Genomic DNA, 16,296 nt, shown 5'->3' on the forward strand with positions numbered 1-16,296 from the left:
TTTTCCACTGTTTTGCTTTGCCCTTTGCCATTTCAAATGATTTTAGTAATGAAACTTGCGTTGTTTAGCCTAGGAAACCAACACATAATTTGATAGACATCCACACTACTAGAAAATTAACCTGATTTAAGATAGCTGAACATAAATAAACAAAGTGAGTAGAAGAAAGCTTTACCTCTGTACACAATTCCTCTTTGCACCCTTTGCTGAGTGATGTAGATGGTAAAAAGTGCTTCTAGTGCCTATGAACATAATGAAAAAATATTACTGCTAGAAAAATCTTGTGCATTAAAATTATATAAATAAGCAGTTCGGAACAGGTAGATATTCACGTACATTTCAATGTCAAATGTATTCCTACAAAAGAACATACTGTAAGCTGGTATCTATTTCAAACTATATGCAATGAGTGTCACTTAGTGTCGATTCTGTTATCAAATTATTTCTTGGCTTCTTCTGATGTTTTGCCACTTTGTTAATTATTCAGCCTGAAGTGTGTTGTATATTTGCTTTTTGCCTCCTGGGCAATTTTACTATTTTGAAATTGGCCCTGGGTGACTCTTCTTTGGTGTACCACCACCAATCATTTTATCTTTCTTCCCCTTTTCATTGGTACCTGAGAACTCCACCAAAGTCAAGGTGTCTGAATGTTTTGTTTTCTTGTGTTAGGACAACCCCTCAATCTACTCTTCCATTCAAAGATAAGTGTAACAGACTGGTTTGGTAGCCTAGCAGAGAAGCTTTTCTTGCACACTCTCTCTCTCTCACACACACACATTTGAAAGGCTATGTTGATCCATTCATTGGAAGGATGAGCGATATGCAATGCTGGGAAGATGGATATACAAAGCATTATTTACTTCTAAAATTTGGTGTATGTCCTGTAAGTGAAGAATAATTTGTTGTTGCAAGCCTAGAGATGTACACTTGTATATAAATTATACTCATTTAGAAATTACCTAGGTGGGTAGACAGATGAATTAGTAGTTCACTACATAAACCCCAAACTGAGGACACAGTCCCAAGGAAGGGCTGTTTGTTTGTTGAAGCTCTTTTAATTAATTGTTTTTGCTAAAAGATGAGAGGGGAAGAGGCATTCCTGTTGTAAATTCAAGTCATGTACATTTTTCTGAGTATCCAACCAAGTCTCTATGGTGTAATCCATTGATTTCCGTTCCTTCTTTTGACCACTTTGCCAGCTTAATGGAAACAGCTCTGGACAGAGCTACACAGTAAATGAAAGAATCTTCAAATTCCCCTGAGAACCTCCATTCCACCTCTGGACTGCTTCCAGTACACCAGTAATTGTACAATTATAGCAGCATTATATATATAAAATCAACATGAGTTCTGAAGTCGTTCAACAATAGCTAAGCATAATTATTTACATTACAGTCACAGAATTTCTGGGAGAAAAAAAACAAAAAAACCTAAAATTAGGCTTTTGGGGAAGGCAAATTGTAGCAATTACTGGCCTAGTAGCCCTTTTTAAAGTAATGTTGATGTATTCAAAAGAAAGAAATTTTGTTGGGTTTTCTTTCAACCGCAACACTAGCTCTAATGCTGCAATCAGTCTGTGTGTACTCACTTAAGAAAGCAGAGGGAGCTGCCTGATGGCAATTACAATTCTCACTGCTAGGAAGCCAGGTCACAAATTAGCAATCTGTGACTTCTCACCATATCTTGCAAAAAGACAGGCCTCATATCCTGGGGAAGACAAGAGAATATGCATTGCACTATACTGTAAGACAGACCTGGTAATTAATTTATACCTACAGTATAATTACATTTCTCTAGGACTGAGTAAAAACAATAAAAACTACTCACTGATATGGGGTATTTACAGCAGGGAAACTAAACCTGTTCTTTTGTAGCGGGAAAAAAAAACCCTCTTCTTGAAAAATACGTAGAATAATGTAAAAGCCATGACGATGCAAAACAGTATAAAGAAATATAATAGCCCTGAAACATAACATAATCAGGTACAAGTAATACACTTTTTAAAAGCATGACTGAGATAAGTGAACACACCAAATCATTGCAGCAGCATACCTACCGGCAAACTAAAACAGAGAGTTATTAAAAGTCATAGTTATAATGAATTAGTAAAAGTTGTTTTTTCCACAAATAGGAAATCCTGCTGTAATCAAAACAACTATGGTTCTTTGGTTCAGCACTGTCACACCCAGCACGTGGAGATCTCACCCCATTGCCCAGTGAAGCTGTACTCCTTGAGATAATCAAGAGCCGTGCTAGTGCGTTTAGTGATTGCCAGTGCTGCGCGTGCGGCAGAAGAGTGATTAGCTGAGAGAGACAGTCAGTAAGGGCCTTTTCTTCAAAGGATGCTCATAGCCAGACAATGCAACAAGGAACCATAAAAAACTCAAAGTAATGGAAATAAAGAGTTCCTCACGTACAATCTAGTGGTCAGTCTGGCCCTATGCCCACAAGCACAAATGTCAGTCTTACCCTGCAGGCAGCCTTCCTGAAAGTAAAGGAAGAAGCTTAATTGAGATTAATGGCCTTTTTTGCTGGGGCCCATGGAAAGTCCTAATTAATAAGGCAACATGTTGAGCAGTGAACATAATTTATAATACGTGCCATCTTTAGAAGACATAAAAAGCAGTGACCAACATGACACTGAGTGAGAAATGTCTTGTGCCTTTCTCATTTGGCTTTTTAGAGACACTTTTACCTGTCCAGTTTAAAGTTAGCATTTAAGTTTTTATTTTTTTGAAGGCAAATATGCTTGCTTTATACACCAGCATTATCCATACTCTTGCTGATGTCACACCAAGCGGATATGGCTTCAAATCAGCTTACATTGTGGTCACAGATGATAGGCTTCTGTGAATCTAAGTTAAAGTAAGTGTACTTACATTTGTTGATTTTGCTTGTAGTGACATTTTTCTAGGCTTTCTTGAAATGTTAAACTTAGTTTTTCTCCATTTCCTATCACCTGCAATGATCTTACATATTTTTGCTCACACTGTTTTGGTACAACACCCTTCCACATAAAACAAGGCCAAAAATTTTCACACAGTAATTCCTGCCTCAAACCAACCATTCTCAGATGAACTAGACTGGTATCCTGTTAAAAGGTATATAATTTAAGAATTTCACATGATAGAGATTTAATCATTCATATATATACACAACACACACATACTTTCAAAGGTAAGGGAAAATAATTTACTATTTCCTTCATGATATATTTGTTTAATGTTATACTTCAAGAATCTTTGCAGATGACCTGAAAAGTCCTACACAAAATGGTCAACATCATGCAAGACTTCATTTTTTCTGACACACACCGAGTACGTACATGCATGTGTTCTTGTGTTTTATATCAAGAAATATAAATACACTCACAAATACACATATAAAGTGTACTTATTCAGTCTGAAATAATTATATTCAGATGCTGAACAGATTACCTAATAAATAGCAGAAATAAATCAAGGCGTGAAATATTTTATCTTCAAATTTTTCTGTTATCATCATTACTAAACAATACTCCACTTTTCCTCAGTAGATAGATCTATTAAAACAGAGAACCAGAATTTTTTTCCTTTTTTAACAGGTCTGCTTAAAGACTTCTGCTTGCATCTGTCCTGGTTTCGGCTAGGATAGAGTTAATTTTCTTCCTAGTAGCTGGTACAGTGCTGTGTTTTGGATTTAGTGTGAGAATACTGTTGATAACACACTGATGGTTTAGTTGTTGCTGAGTAGCGCTTATCTTAAGTCAAGGATTTTTCAGTTTCCCATGCTCTGCCAGCAAGCAGGTGTGCAAGAAGCTGGGAGGGAGCAGAGCCGGGGCAGCTGACCCGAACTGGCCAAAGGGGTATTCCATACCATAGAATGTCATGCCCAGTATATAAACAGGGGGGAGTTGGCTGGGAGGGGTGGATTGCTGCTTGGGCATCAGTCAGCGGGTGGTGAGCAATTGCATTGTGTATCACTTGTCTTTTCTTGGGTTTTATTTCTCTCTTTTTTTTTTTATATTCCTTTCCATTACTATTATTATTATTATTTTGTTGTTATTATTGTTAGTATTATATTTTATTTTACTTTAGTTATTAAACTGTTCTTATCTCAACCCACAAGTTTTTTTTTTTCCAATCCTCCCCACCCCACTGGGAGGGGGGAGGGGGTAGCAGCTGCGTGGTGCTTAGTTGCTGGCTGGGGTTAAACCATGACAGCATCTTATCTTTTATTCTAACCATAATTTTAATTCTGCTTTGTCCAGAAGTCTGATTCTTCCAAATCATAGAATCATAGAATGGTTTGGGTTGGAAGGGACCTTAAAGACCATCTAGTTCCAACCCCCCTGCCATGGGCAGGGACACCTTCCACTAGACCAGGTTGCTCAAAGCCCCGTCCAACCTGGCCTTGAACACTTCCCAGGAGGGGGCATCCACAGCCTCTCTGGGCAACCTGTTCCAGTGCCTCACCACCCTCACAGTGAAGAACTTCTTCCTTACACCTAATCTAAATCTACCCTCTTTCAGTTTAAAGCCATTACTCCTTGTCCTATCACTACATGCCCTTGTAAAAAGTCCCTCTCCGGCTTTCTTATAGGCCCCCTTTAGGTACGAGAAGGCTGCTGTAAGGCCTCCCTGGAGCCTTCTCTTCTCCAGGCTGAACAAGCCCAACTCGCTCAGCCTGTCTTCATAGGAGAGATGCTCCAGCCCTCTGATCATCTTCATGGCCCTCCTCTGGACTCGCTCCAACAGGTCCATGTGCTTCTTATGTTGGGGGCCCCAGAGCTGAACGCAATACTCCGGGTGGGGTCTCACGAGAGCAGAGCAGAGGGGGAGAATCACCTCCCTCGACCTGCTGGTCACGCTTCTTTTGATGCAGCCCAGGATACGGTTGGCTTTCTGGGCTGCAAGCGCACATTGCTGGGTCATGTTGAGCTTCTCATCAACCAACACCCCCAAGTCCTTCTCCTCAGGGCTGCTCTCAATCCATTCTCCGCCCAGCCTGTATTTGTGCTTGGGATTGCTCCAACCCATGTGCAGGACCTTGCACTTGGCCTTGTTGAACTTCATGAGGTTCACATGGGCCCACCTCTCAAGCCTGTCAAAGTCCCTCTGGATGGCATCCCTTCCCTCCAGTGTTGGCCGCACCACACAGCTTGGTGTCATCGGCAAACTTGCTGAGGGCGCCCTCAATCCCACTGTCCATGTTGCCGACAAAGATGTTGAACAGTGCCGGTCCCAATACTGACCCCTGAGGAACGCCACTTGTCACTGGTCTCCACTTGAACATCAAGCCATTGACCACAACTCTTCGAGTGCAACCATCCAGCCAATTCCTAATCCACCGAGTGGTCCACCCATCAAATCCATGTTGTGCGGGACAGTGTCAAATGCTTTGCACAAGTCCAGGTGCTCTAATGAAACCCAAATCCTTCCATGTTCTGCAGCCATCCTTCCTTTTAACCTTTGCTTTCAGTCAATGCTTGCATCTTCTCATTTCCTCTTCACTAGCTTAGTTGCAGTTCTTGAGTGAGTAGTACTCCCGATTCATGTATCATCACCCTAAGCATAACTGTCACAATATGCAAATTATAAAACACTAAAGAAGAAATTCAGGCAGATGTAATTCTGTTGACTGCAGTGAGCTGTACCTAACTACAAACAGTCTCATTGTAGTCCTAACATTTTATTGAACAGTCTGTATGTAAGCTGAACATTCCTTAATACTCACACGATACAATCATCTCTCGTAATTTTTAGTGCTTCACATTATGGTATTTGCATGCTACACTAATGGACTTAATAAGTTTCTTTGCAGCATATATTTTCCTCATGCCTAATTTGCTGCATAAAATTCTTTAACTTGGAAAGAAAACTGTTCTTAAGAAAAATCATCCTACTTGAAGGATGCTCATCCTACCCTAAAGCAATCAAAATCAAATTTGTTACATACTGTTAAAATCAATGACAGTTCTATGGATAATGCATAAAGCAGTAATTAATCAGAATTTGTCTATATCATGAAAAAAATAATTTTATACTTTCATGAATTCAAAATGTACTCTTATTTTTCAATATATTTGGTATACAAAAAAAAAAGAACTAAAAATATTTTTACTCCCATAATAGAATGGCAGGTTATCCCAAAATATGATCTAGAATCCAAAATTTTTAATCACCTTTTTCATGTTATACATGATATATATCACGTTATACATGATATATGTCACGTATATATCATGCACAGACAGATAAAGACATATCATGTGCCAAAACCTTTGCCACAAAAGCTTTAATTCATACCATATTTACACAGGGAAAGACTTGTATTTTGTAACTATTATGCTTCACTCAAGTCCAGTTAGGGAAAAAAAGTATTTCCCTGAAGTTACGGCATTCTTACAAATTTTACATTTCAACTATTTTATGCTCAAACTCAGTTTCTGGTGTACTTTAAAACATCTATGTTCCTATACGAAATACATTGAATTTGTTTGATGTTACTGCATTATGCATAGCCTTTTTCTAGAGAATATAAGAATTTCAGTATTTTTTCCTACCTCGGACTTAGGGTCTCATTCTGTTGTTTTATTAGGAAATGGTCTTTCATTTCCGAGAATAGGAAAGCTTGATTCATGCAATCAGCAACAATTCTCCCTTCAGCTTCTGTGGTGGCAAGATTAGGCTTCCCTTGTACACCTTTACAAAATTGTTCTTACAAAACATATTTACTTTACGCACAAAATAAAGCTGCCAAAATCTCATTTATTTGTGTTTCAAGGAAACATTTTTACTGTAAAAGACTCTGCATTATAATGCTTAATACAAAACTGGCTGAACAAAGAAAGCCAGTTCTAACTGACTCTGATAAGAATACTCACAGCTTTTCTGCTATGGAAACTTTAAATGCTTTTGCAGTCAGGCACCCAGTAACCTGTAGTACTGATTCCACAGTGTGTTGTCGTACGACCACGAGGGCTCCTCTTGCCATCTCTATATTGTTTCTTGCCAGACAAGCACAGAAGTGCTGAAACATAACACTATTCAAAACACCTGTAGGCCTGGTCCTGTCCTGCATTTTTTTACATACAGAAAAGTTCTTTTTCAGTCAAGTAAATTTTTGATTAAATATCCTAGTTCTGATTGTGTGCAGATTTAAATGTGCTCAATAAACAAACACTGAGATCAACCAGTGGCATTGCAAAGCGTGCAAAGTAAGCATGTATTCAAGTCTTCCTGGGAGTAAGACCTGCATTACAAGAAATAAGTTTTATAAATATATCCACAGATTAAATAGCAGGGCTTTTACCACAAGGGCTTGATCTTATTCTTTTTACCCATTCCAAAGTTCCTGTTTACTTTCTTGGGTCCTATGTATAAGCTGGATGAGGATTTCAGAAACCACACAAAATACCACATAGAAAGATTTTTAGATTCTCTGTTTTTTAGCATTTCTACACAGTAGTAATGTCTCGACAACTCTATTGAAACTGATCAAGGTTCAGAGCTTGCAGTTCTTCCTCAGTCTGTGTTGGTACAAGTTCACATTCAATTCACAATTAAAACTGAATAGTAGCCTTAGCATTTGCTTTACTGTTTTTAATGTGAGGGATAATGTTGTATGGCTTTTGTCTCATATTCTTAAGGAAACAAAAGAGCTCAGAAAAATTATATGAGACAAATTAGACAGTTTTAAGATCAACTTTTATTGAAAAATTAAAACTGCATTGCATATCTTCTTTGTAACTTCAACATTTCTTAAACCACAAAACAGAGATTCTGTTTAAAAAATCTCTTCATATTTGTCACCATTCAAAAAACAGATTATGAACTAAGTCAATGATGATTTTAAAATCCTGGGTTATTCCCAAGGCCCCTGGTTCCATCTGTCTGCCATGAATGGTATAATCTAACTATCTTCTCTAAAAAGTACCTTGAATAATACAATCAGAATTTTTCTCATTCAAAATCAACAGCTGCTGTTGATTTTTACCCAATGGTCAGTCTTTTCCAAATAAATTACATCAGTTAATAAGCACTGCAGCTACATGTTCAGCTAAGATCTTGCCTAGTGTTTATTTGATCTCAATTCACCCACACAAAATTACAGTGATTGTCCGTGTGATTTTAAAGGCAAAATTGCTACCTTAGAGTATATTTTAAACCTCAGAAAAACACAGTTACTCACCTGGAATTGCAGTGCTTTGAATTAGTCAACACTTCTATATATCCATACTTCCTGATCTCTCACAGTCAATAGTGTATGGATTAAAAAGCAGGAAAATTCCAGGTAAGCTTTTGTCTGAGAAGCTGTAACACATTACTCAGATGAAAATTACCTACTGAGAAGAAAACACAGATGAGTTTTCTCACTGATGACCATAACTGCTCTGTTAAAATCAGCTAACCAAGTTGGAAATTAATATGAGCCCTGTGCCTGTGGAAGCAGGTACATGTAATAGGGAAACACTCCAGAGTCTGATATTAGAATTAAAAGCTTTGCAAAAATCTAATTGTGGGTATCATCTGTGTCAAGACACCACACTGCAGAAAGGCAAGATAAAATGCAGAGGGCAGGAAGATAAATGTAAATCCCTTGTCTTTAGACAAAACACCTCTGTGTTAACTGTCTCACTTCTGAAACAGGCAGGTGGAGCTCCATTATTCCCACCTAGCTGCAAACCATCAACGGCAATAGGTAGAACCTCTGACGCTTTTGACCTCCAAAACACAAGATACTCTATTAAATGAAGAAGCAGAAATCTTAGTGAGCAAAACATTGTGTATGTGCTGAAGAGATCTAGATCTATTTCTGACTATATCACAGGACTGTCTAAGGCTTGCTGTATGAATGCCAGTAAGCCATATTAGGGTCTTTCCTATAGTTTCATGATCAGTTACACGAGCATGATTCTCTTTACCTAGTTTATATACTTCCAGGAGATACAACATTTCAAATACAATAAATTATTATCAGAACATTGAGATGATGATCTGGATACAAGGTCCATGAGGTTAAAATATTAAGCTTAGAGGATTAAGGGTAAGTTGGGATCTTTAGTAATACTGTTGCTGAAATATCTTGACTAGGGAGGTGGAGGAAGTCAGAAATTCTCACGTAAGAACTGGTTGAAAAAATCACAAGGACCATGGTGGTGCTTGTGTGGAAGACGTAAAATTGCCTAGTGAAGCTAGGTCAGCAGTTACACATCTTTGCATTGATTATACTAGTTCATATTGTTTCTCATAAGCAAGAAGGACTGAGGGAAATCTTTCGATCTTCTGTAGCTGCCCTTTGAATAAAGTAAAACTGTGATAGAGACCAGATTTCAGGCAGAAGCCTGTAAATCGAAATGTGACATGTACTTCCTCTTCAAAATAAATTTATTTCTGTACTCTGAAAACAGCTCTTAATAAGAGGCCCTCTAGTTTTGATGAATAGTTGATATCTATAAAGAATGGCATTTAATATTATGGAAGTTGGTACCGAAGTCAATGTTCACACTGACTACTTCTGTATTGCAGGCCTCAGGTCATACAGCATTGATGTTTACATCAAGAAATGTTAAGTACCATATGAAGACATGGTAAGATATCAGGGTTATAATTAAGGAAGATTGCCGTTTAAGATCAAGAAGGCAAGAAACCAACCACACTGTCTTGAGGAAAGTAACCTAATGAAAGAAATATTGTACTGGTGAGATTACTGGAGGGTTTCATGGCATAAAAGTAACAATGTAGATAATCTTTTGAAAGTCATACTCATAAAAGACAGTGACAAATTTATAATAATTTTTAGATTCAACTCAAATAATTTCAAGGAAAAGTTTTACAGAAGGTTATGGAAGAGGGATAAGCAATAGTCCTATGAAAAGCTGGAAAGGCTGTGCTATATGATACGGCATTTACCATGACAGCTTCTTCCTTCTCCCTGCTCTGACCCAGCCAAAGATGTGAGACAGCATCCTCAGAAGACAACCAGTGGGACCTGCAGGATGGAAATCTCTCCTGGCTGTAGCTGTCCTTCCACAGGACTGAAGGGGGTCAGAGAGGCTGTGAAAACTGCATAGCATGACTGCATTTCACTGAATGTTTCTGAAATAATTTAATTTTATTACTGATTTGGGGAAAAAAAAAGAAAAGAAAAACCAATTAATTACTGACTTGCATAGAAGATAGCCATAGAATCATGTATGAAAAATTTGAAATCAGCATATTCCATTTATCACCATGACAGTAACTCAGTAGACAGAGGATTATTGAATCTTCATTTTGTTCCACTACTCTGCTTCCAGTATGGAGTTTTCCACTCGGTAGTATTGATTATCTGATGATTAAAACTGAACAAGCTGCAGATGACTCTGGTGTCTATACTTTGAAAAGTCTAGCCAGTTGAAATTGTTGTGACAAGCCAGCTGTATTTAAAGATTCTGATATTACTTTTGCTTTTATTTATTTTATAAGCTCCAAACACATAGTGAATTCCATTTCACTAAAAGAATGATGCTGGTTAAAACTCCCACAGAATTTAGTTAAAATGGTCATAGAGATTAGTCATGAAATACAACTCAAAAACAGGGGCCTTGGTTAGCAACCAATATTCACTAGAAAAGCATTCAGAACACTGAACAGACAGTTTGACATTACAATAAATAAAACTGAAAATTCTAATAGATTAAAGGGATCTCATAATTTAACGGTCTATACACAATGTTAGAATTCCTTATATTCAGTAAAATTATCTGTAAGTTATTATTTTAAGGGCACTAGGATTTAAATGAAAGTGTCAACTAATATTTTTGTATTTTTTCTTTGGCTCACAAAGACACTAAAATACCATAAACATTATTTAGAACTTCAATAATATATAAATAGGATACATTACAAATGGAAGAAAATACAAGACAACTCTTCAGCATGGTAAATCTCTGCATATAAATAAGCAAATATTTCATATACCTACAATTCAACAGTTATCTTGCTGTAAAACTATTACATTTAAATCCTTTTACACAAAGTCATTTAACAATAATATACACAATCTACACAAATTAACCTCTAAAAATACAGCAATAATATACCTGTTACAATGACTCTGCTACTATTATCCCCTGATGTGACACTAAAGGGGAAATACAACTATTTTACTCAAAGGTGCTGTTAGAGATTGCTGTTTTGTACGTGAGAGAAGCACCAACAATAAGATTTAATACTGTTATACATCTTCTTTAGCTCCTAAGAATCTACATTTTAGAAATGTTTCTATATGTTTATTTTTACCTGGCAGAAAAATCTGTAGCACATTATCCACATCATTAGTTGTTGAAGGAAAAGTTAATTCTCTTAAAGTGGAAAACATGCTGTGGTTTAGATCTAAGTTTATAACCACTTTATATATATATATTTATGTATGTGTATATATATATAATTATATATATTTATTTATACTGTACATATATACTGTGCAGAGTTCTTAATTTGCTATTTTAGTACTTATTAATTTCCTGCTGACTACAATAAACAAGACCAATGTAAGAGTCAATAGTACTTCAACTTCAAGATAATACATTTTCCCTCAGTAATACGATCTACCAATACTTATATGTTTCAGTAGCCTATAGTTGTTCTGTTTAATGATGTCTTAGGAGATTGGAACTTACAGAAAGAGAATTTCCTTAAAACATGTTCTGCAGAACTGGGTTAAAAAAATAGCCAGTGCTGGAAAATAGTGAATTAGAGAAATAAATAATTCAACCACTGTACTACAGCTCCTGCCCCAATCTCTCTATTTCCTCAATGAGGAAGTCAATGTCAGACTTAGTTGCTGCTGGGTTTGAGATGACCATTCGGAAGAAGTTGACTTTATCGCCCTGAGGCTGATACCCAACCATGGTAGTACCCGACTCCATCATCAGTGCTTTGATTTTCGGTGCCACCTTTATAATTTAAAAAAAAAAAAGAGAGAGAGAGAGAAGAGTTATTAAAAAGTTTTATCCTTTCTTTGTATGTTACAACATTTCTTAATTTGGAAAAAATAAATGGACAGATCAGAAAGGCACTATTTTCTATTAAAAGATCTGTAACAGAAAAAGCTTGAAAAACTAAATATGTAGGATTGGATATTTAAAGGAAAACTGACAACAATAATATCCATCTTTTTGATTAATGGACTAATAGCATCCTAGAGTATTCACTATGTAATAATTTCATGTATTATATGTACATGTCATTTCTTTGTGCTGAAGATTTTGTCATGAAGAAATCTTTTCTGTCTTTTTATGAAAACCTACTCCAGAACACCTTTTTGAGGGTAACAGATGTTTTCCATGAGATTATTATGTATTCTCAAAGTCATTTTCGGGGGGGGGGGAGGAACAACAATGGAATTTTTTCAACAAGACCTATGTCATAAAGAATATTGTCTGTTAGCATAAGCCACAGAAACCTTCCAGTCGTTTTGCAGTACTGTGCATTTACTGCAATCTCACTTCCTCACTTTAATTTACAAGGAATAATGTTCTGACAATCTTAATATTTGGTATTGATTGAGCCCAGTTTTTCCATCCAGACCTTCTTTCTCCTGCTCTACTCTCTGCCAGCCAAGGTCAGACGTCCGGCTCTTTTACTGTTTTGTAGGATGCTTTATAATGTCCTCTAACATTTAACAGGATCAAGTCAAACATTTCATCCTTCTTACCAGTCTTATCTATCTTCCTCTTTTCTCTCTTTTTTGGCAATTTCTTTATCTAACTTGTCACTGGGTTGACCCAGGAATTTCTGTTCTCTTCTGTTCTCTTTTCCCAGTGTGATGCAGACATAAAATCCTCTACAAAACCTCCCAAGTTTGCCCATTCTTCTCCCTTCCCAAACATAAAAAACCCTGCAATTCATTTTGACAACTATAAAATCATTCTTTTGTCTCCTGAAGGTATTTCATTCCACTTCTGTCTGTCTAAAATGCTACTACAAAATTAATGTATTTCACTTCCCTCAAGTCCTAAGTAACACGATAATTTTCCTGTGGTGCCTCTACGATGCCTTCACTTCCCTCTACCATTTCTTCAAATAAATTTATCCCAAAGTCCTCCAAAGGGTATTCATTTTCACTGAAATACATTAATGCATGACTATCCAAGCACATTTAAAATCAAAATAAAGACCTGAGACAGACTTAGAGGTTTCCATGTCCGTTACCTGTCCCAGCATTTTCAAATAATTACCTTTCCGTTTCTGCTGCTGATATACTGTCCTATTCAAACAGGACTGGGATGTCTTTGTGCCTAGCTACTTTTTAAAGATTCATAACACTTTTGGGAGCACAGAAGTGATACAAACCAAAGAATAACATAAAAATGTTCTGTATCTAGTTCTATAGGGGAAACGTGACTTCAGCCTCAGTATAAATAGGAGACAAAGATGAACAAATATCAAGGTCATAACAAGCTATTGGAGAACTGATGTCCCAGAATTTGGAACATGTGTCAACACACAGATATATTATTTTTAATAAAGAGAATACTTTGGGTTGAAAGAGTAGACTTTTTGCATTTAACAAAAACCACATACCCTGTGTAACTTTTCTCTTCTCTCATCACAGTCTGGCATGCCCCTGAGACTTGGCGGAATATACCAAAAACATACATTTGTATGCTCTGGCTGCAAAAAGAACCAAACACATGCATCAATAAACAAAATAATACAGATCAATCACACACTAAAGGCTAGTCAGTAGCATATTTTAGCACAGAAGTGGAAGAAAAAATACAGTATTAACTTTCCTAGTTCTGCATGTTAAAACAAAATAAATGGATTACAGTACTGCTGGTTGCATCTGCTGTCTTAGATTCCCTACACATTGTCCCATTCACAATCTTTTAGGGTGCTAATGAAGTGCAAATGCTTTTCACCTTCATGCAGTTTTATGACGAACTGTTTTCCAGGATCGCAGCAAGGGCAACCCAATTTTCCTTTTCTTAGTAAATGGAGAGATGAAGTATGCTTGTTATTCTATCAACCAAGAGATTATACAGTGGCACTAGCAACAGAACATACAGCAAAAATAGCAGATTCTCAGTTATGTACGTTATAATGCGGAATCTCAGCATGAGTAGATTGTATTAAGGTAGTCTTCATGCTCTAAACTGAGTTCTCTGCAGAAGAGGAGGAGAGGAGATAAATCTGACATTTATGGTACAAAATCACATGCATTTGGCCAAAAACTGCCCAGATGCCAATAGTCGTATAGTTCTTTAGAAAATAAAAGCAGTTTTGCATAACTGGCTTGAAGAACTGTGAAGACTCTTTTCGAAATTCCATACAGATTTGGCTCCTACTGACAGGTTAAATGAAAGAAAACTTACCTCCCCTTCAAAAACCATCTCAAATTCTTCTCTGTTTTTGATTTTAGTGTAGAGATATTCTGCCAGCTCCAGGCATTTGTTGATCTGATTTTCAAATCCGACTGTACCCTGTTTTAAAAAGAAAGTAAGTATTAATTATATGGTCATTTTTCCTCCTCCAATGCAATTGTCTTTTCAGATAGGCTTCACTCTTAGATGTTTTCAGTCAGAAAACATTTAGCAGTATTATTTCTTGTAATTTAAAAGTAAAGTTAATCAACACTACAAAAGTGGCTAAATGTGGCCTAACTGTAATCACTATTTGGTTTTGGTCTTGTTTTAAGGGAATTTATTATGATAAATTTATTATGATAAACAAGGGCTTTTGATATTTTAAATAGATTATTTTTAGCTCTTTTTTTTTTTTTCATTTTCCAAAAATATTATGAATATTAAGTCTTGGCTTCCCATGTCTTACTGAAAGACTAGGAACATGGAATGGGAACTCAGCTGAAAGGGTTGGAGTTGGGAAGTAATTTACTTCCTCTGAACAGTTCGCTAGAAATTTGCATTTAAAAAAGTCAGCAAGCAAAAGCCTGCAATATATTTGCTAAAAGTAATTTGCCTACCCACTGATCTTTTGTCATATCTGATTTGTTTTGAAAGATCATAATCCCAGAAAAAGAAGATGAAAGTTGATAATAAATAAAATAAGGAAAAAAAAAGTTGTGTGGTTTTTTTTAAAGTACATTTTGTACATGAATGAAGAAGTACGAAAGACAAGTACACTCTTAAATTATTGCATATTTAGGGTAAGTTCTTTATACTGAATAAAATGACTGAAGGTAAAGTCACAAGAATACTTCTGGACCTAGGCTGTATATTTCTACTATGAGAACAAGAGTTTGATCACTCATGGTGGCTAATGATGAAGCAAAAATTTCCATAGCTCCTAATATTTTGTTTTCTTAACATTTTTGTAATATAATCATGCAATCTGCTAGAAACAGGTTCTATCCAATACCTCAGAGAATTCACGTCCAAGAAATCTGAATCTGTCTCAAGACCAAACAGAAATCCAAAGTAACTGATTTCTGGAGAAATTCAAATTGCAGATATACAGATCAACTTAGCAATTTTCATCTGTATTATTTTTAAAGAATCACATCCACAAATATCCTACTTCTGAACTTAAATATGACCCATATCCATTATGGTTTCCACTGTATTTTTTTTCTTTATCGTGAAGTGCTCTACTTCTTTAGCGAGGTCAGTTTAACAGGTGAATATAACAGCAGAGGTAGAATCAGCATGCTAGTTTTAACAAAATGTGTTCGGCTGGTACTTAGAAAAACATTCAGTCCATGCTTTGATGGTGTCTGTAGCCAGCACTTGGTAATTAGAACCATAAACAACACACTTCAAAGTTGCTAGTCACAGTCCGATTCTAATGTGTCATAAGCAGTTTCACATTACTGGATTACAGTACCAAAATGATTTATTTTGGAGGAAGAACTGAGTCTGAACTGAAAAGTACTTAGCCTGGTAAACAAACCTATGCTGATTACTAAAGTAATTGTTATAAGTATTTTGCGTTGAAGTGTTGCATTTCTTTTTCTGAAGTACTTTTTAAAATAAACTATGGCAACTCTACAATCTGTTTAAAAGTAACTGTATATCTAAAGTTCTGTTACTTTCTTCCCTCAGTCTTCAATATTGAGGAAATCTGCATGAAAACATCTTTTATCATCACAGGTTATTTACTATTGCTGTCTGACTCTCACCCAAAGTGAAAACTGTTTTATGATTGTACATTTTGCCATTAGATTTAATCTCAGTTTTATAAAAAAAGATTAGACTGTGGACAGGTTACCCAATTGAATTCCCATTTTGCCAGCAGAAGAGCAAGAAGAATAGTAATAAGATGACTGCAGATAAGGAAATAAAAATGAAATATGTTTTCTTGACTACAT

The 16,296-nt window shown here is 36.2% G+C and overlaps 1 protein-coding gene across 1 annotated transcript in view; it reads right to left on the reverse strand.

Annotated features, from left to right (window-relative positions):
- Positions 1 to 11,746: 11,746 nt before the first annotated feature.
- GAD1 (glutamate decarboxylase 1) overlaps positions 11,747 to 16,296 on the reverse strand; it is a 30,103-nt gene continuing 25,553 nt past the window's right edge. Inside the window, exons 14-16 of the mRNA XM_050900090.1 lie at positions 14,345 to 14,452; positions 13,551 to 13,640; positions 11,747 to 11,920 (exon numbers count right to left, since the gene is read on the reverse strand). Coding sequence (XP_050756047.1) covers positions 11,747 to 11,920; positions 13,551 to 13,640; positions 14,345 to 14,452 — 372 coding nt within the window. The remainder of the gene's footprint in view (positions 11,921 to 13,550; positions 13,641 to 14,344; positions 14,453 to 16,296) is intronic.

Source organism: Gymnogyps californianus, chromosome 7 (genome assembly GCF_018139145.2).
Source record: "Gymnogyps californianus isolate 813 chromosome 7, ASM1813914v2, whole genome shotgun sequence".
Lineage (NCBI taxonomy): Eukaryota > Metazoa > Chordata > Aves > Accipitriformes > Cathartidae > Gymnogyps > Gymnogyps californianus.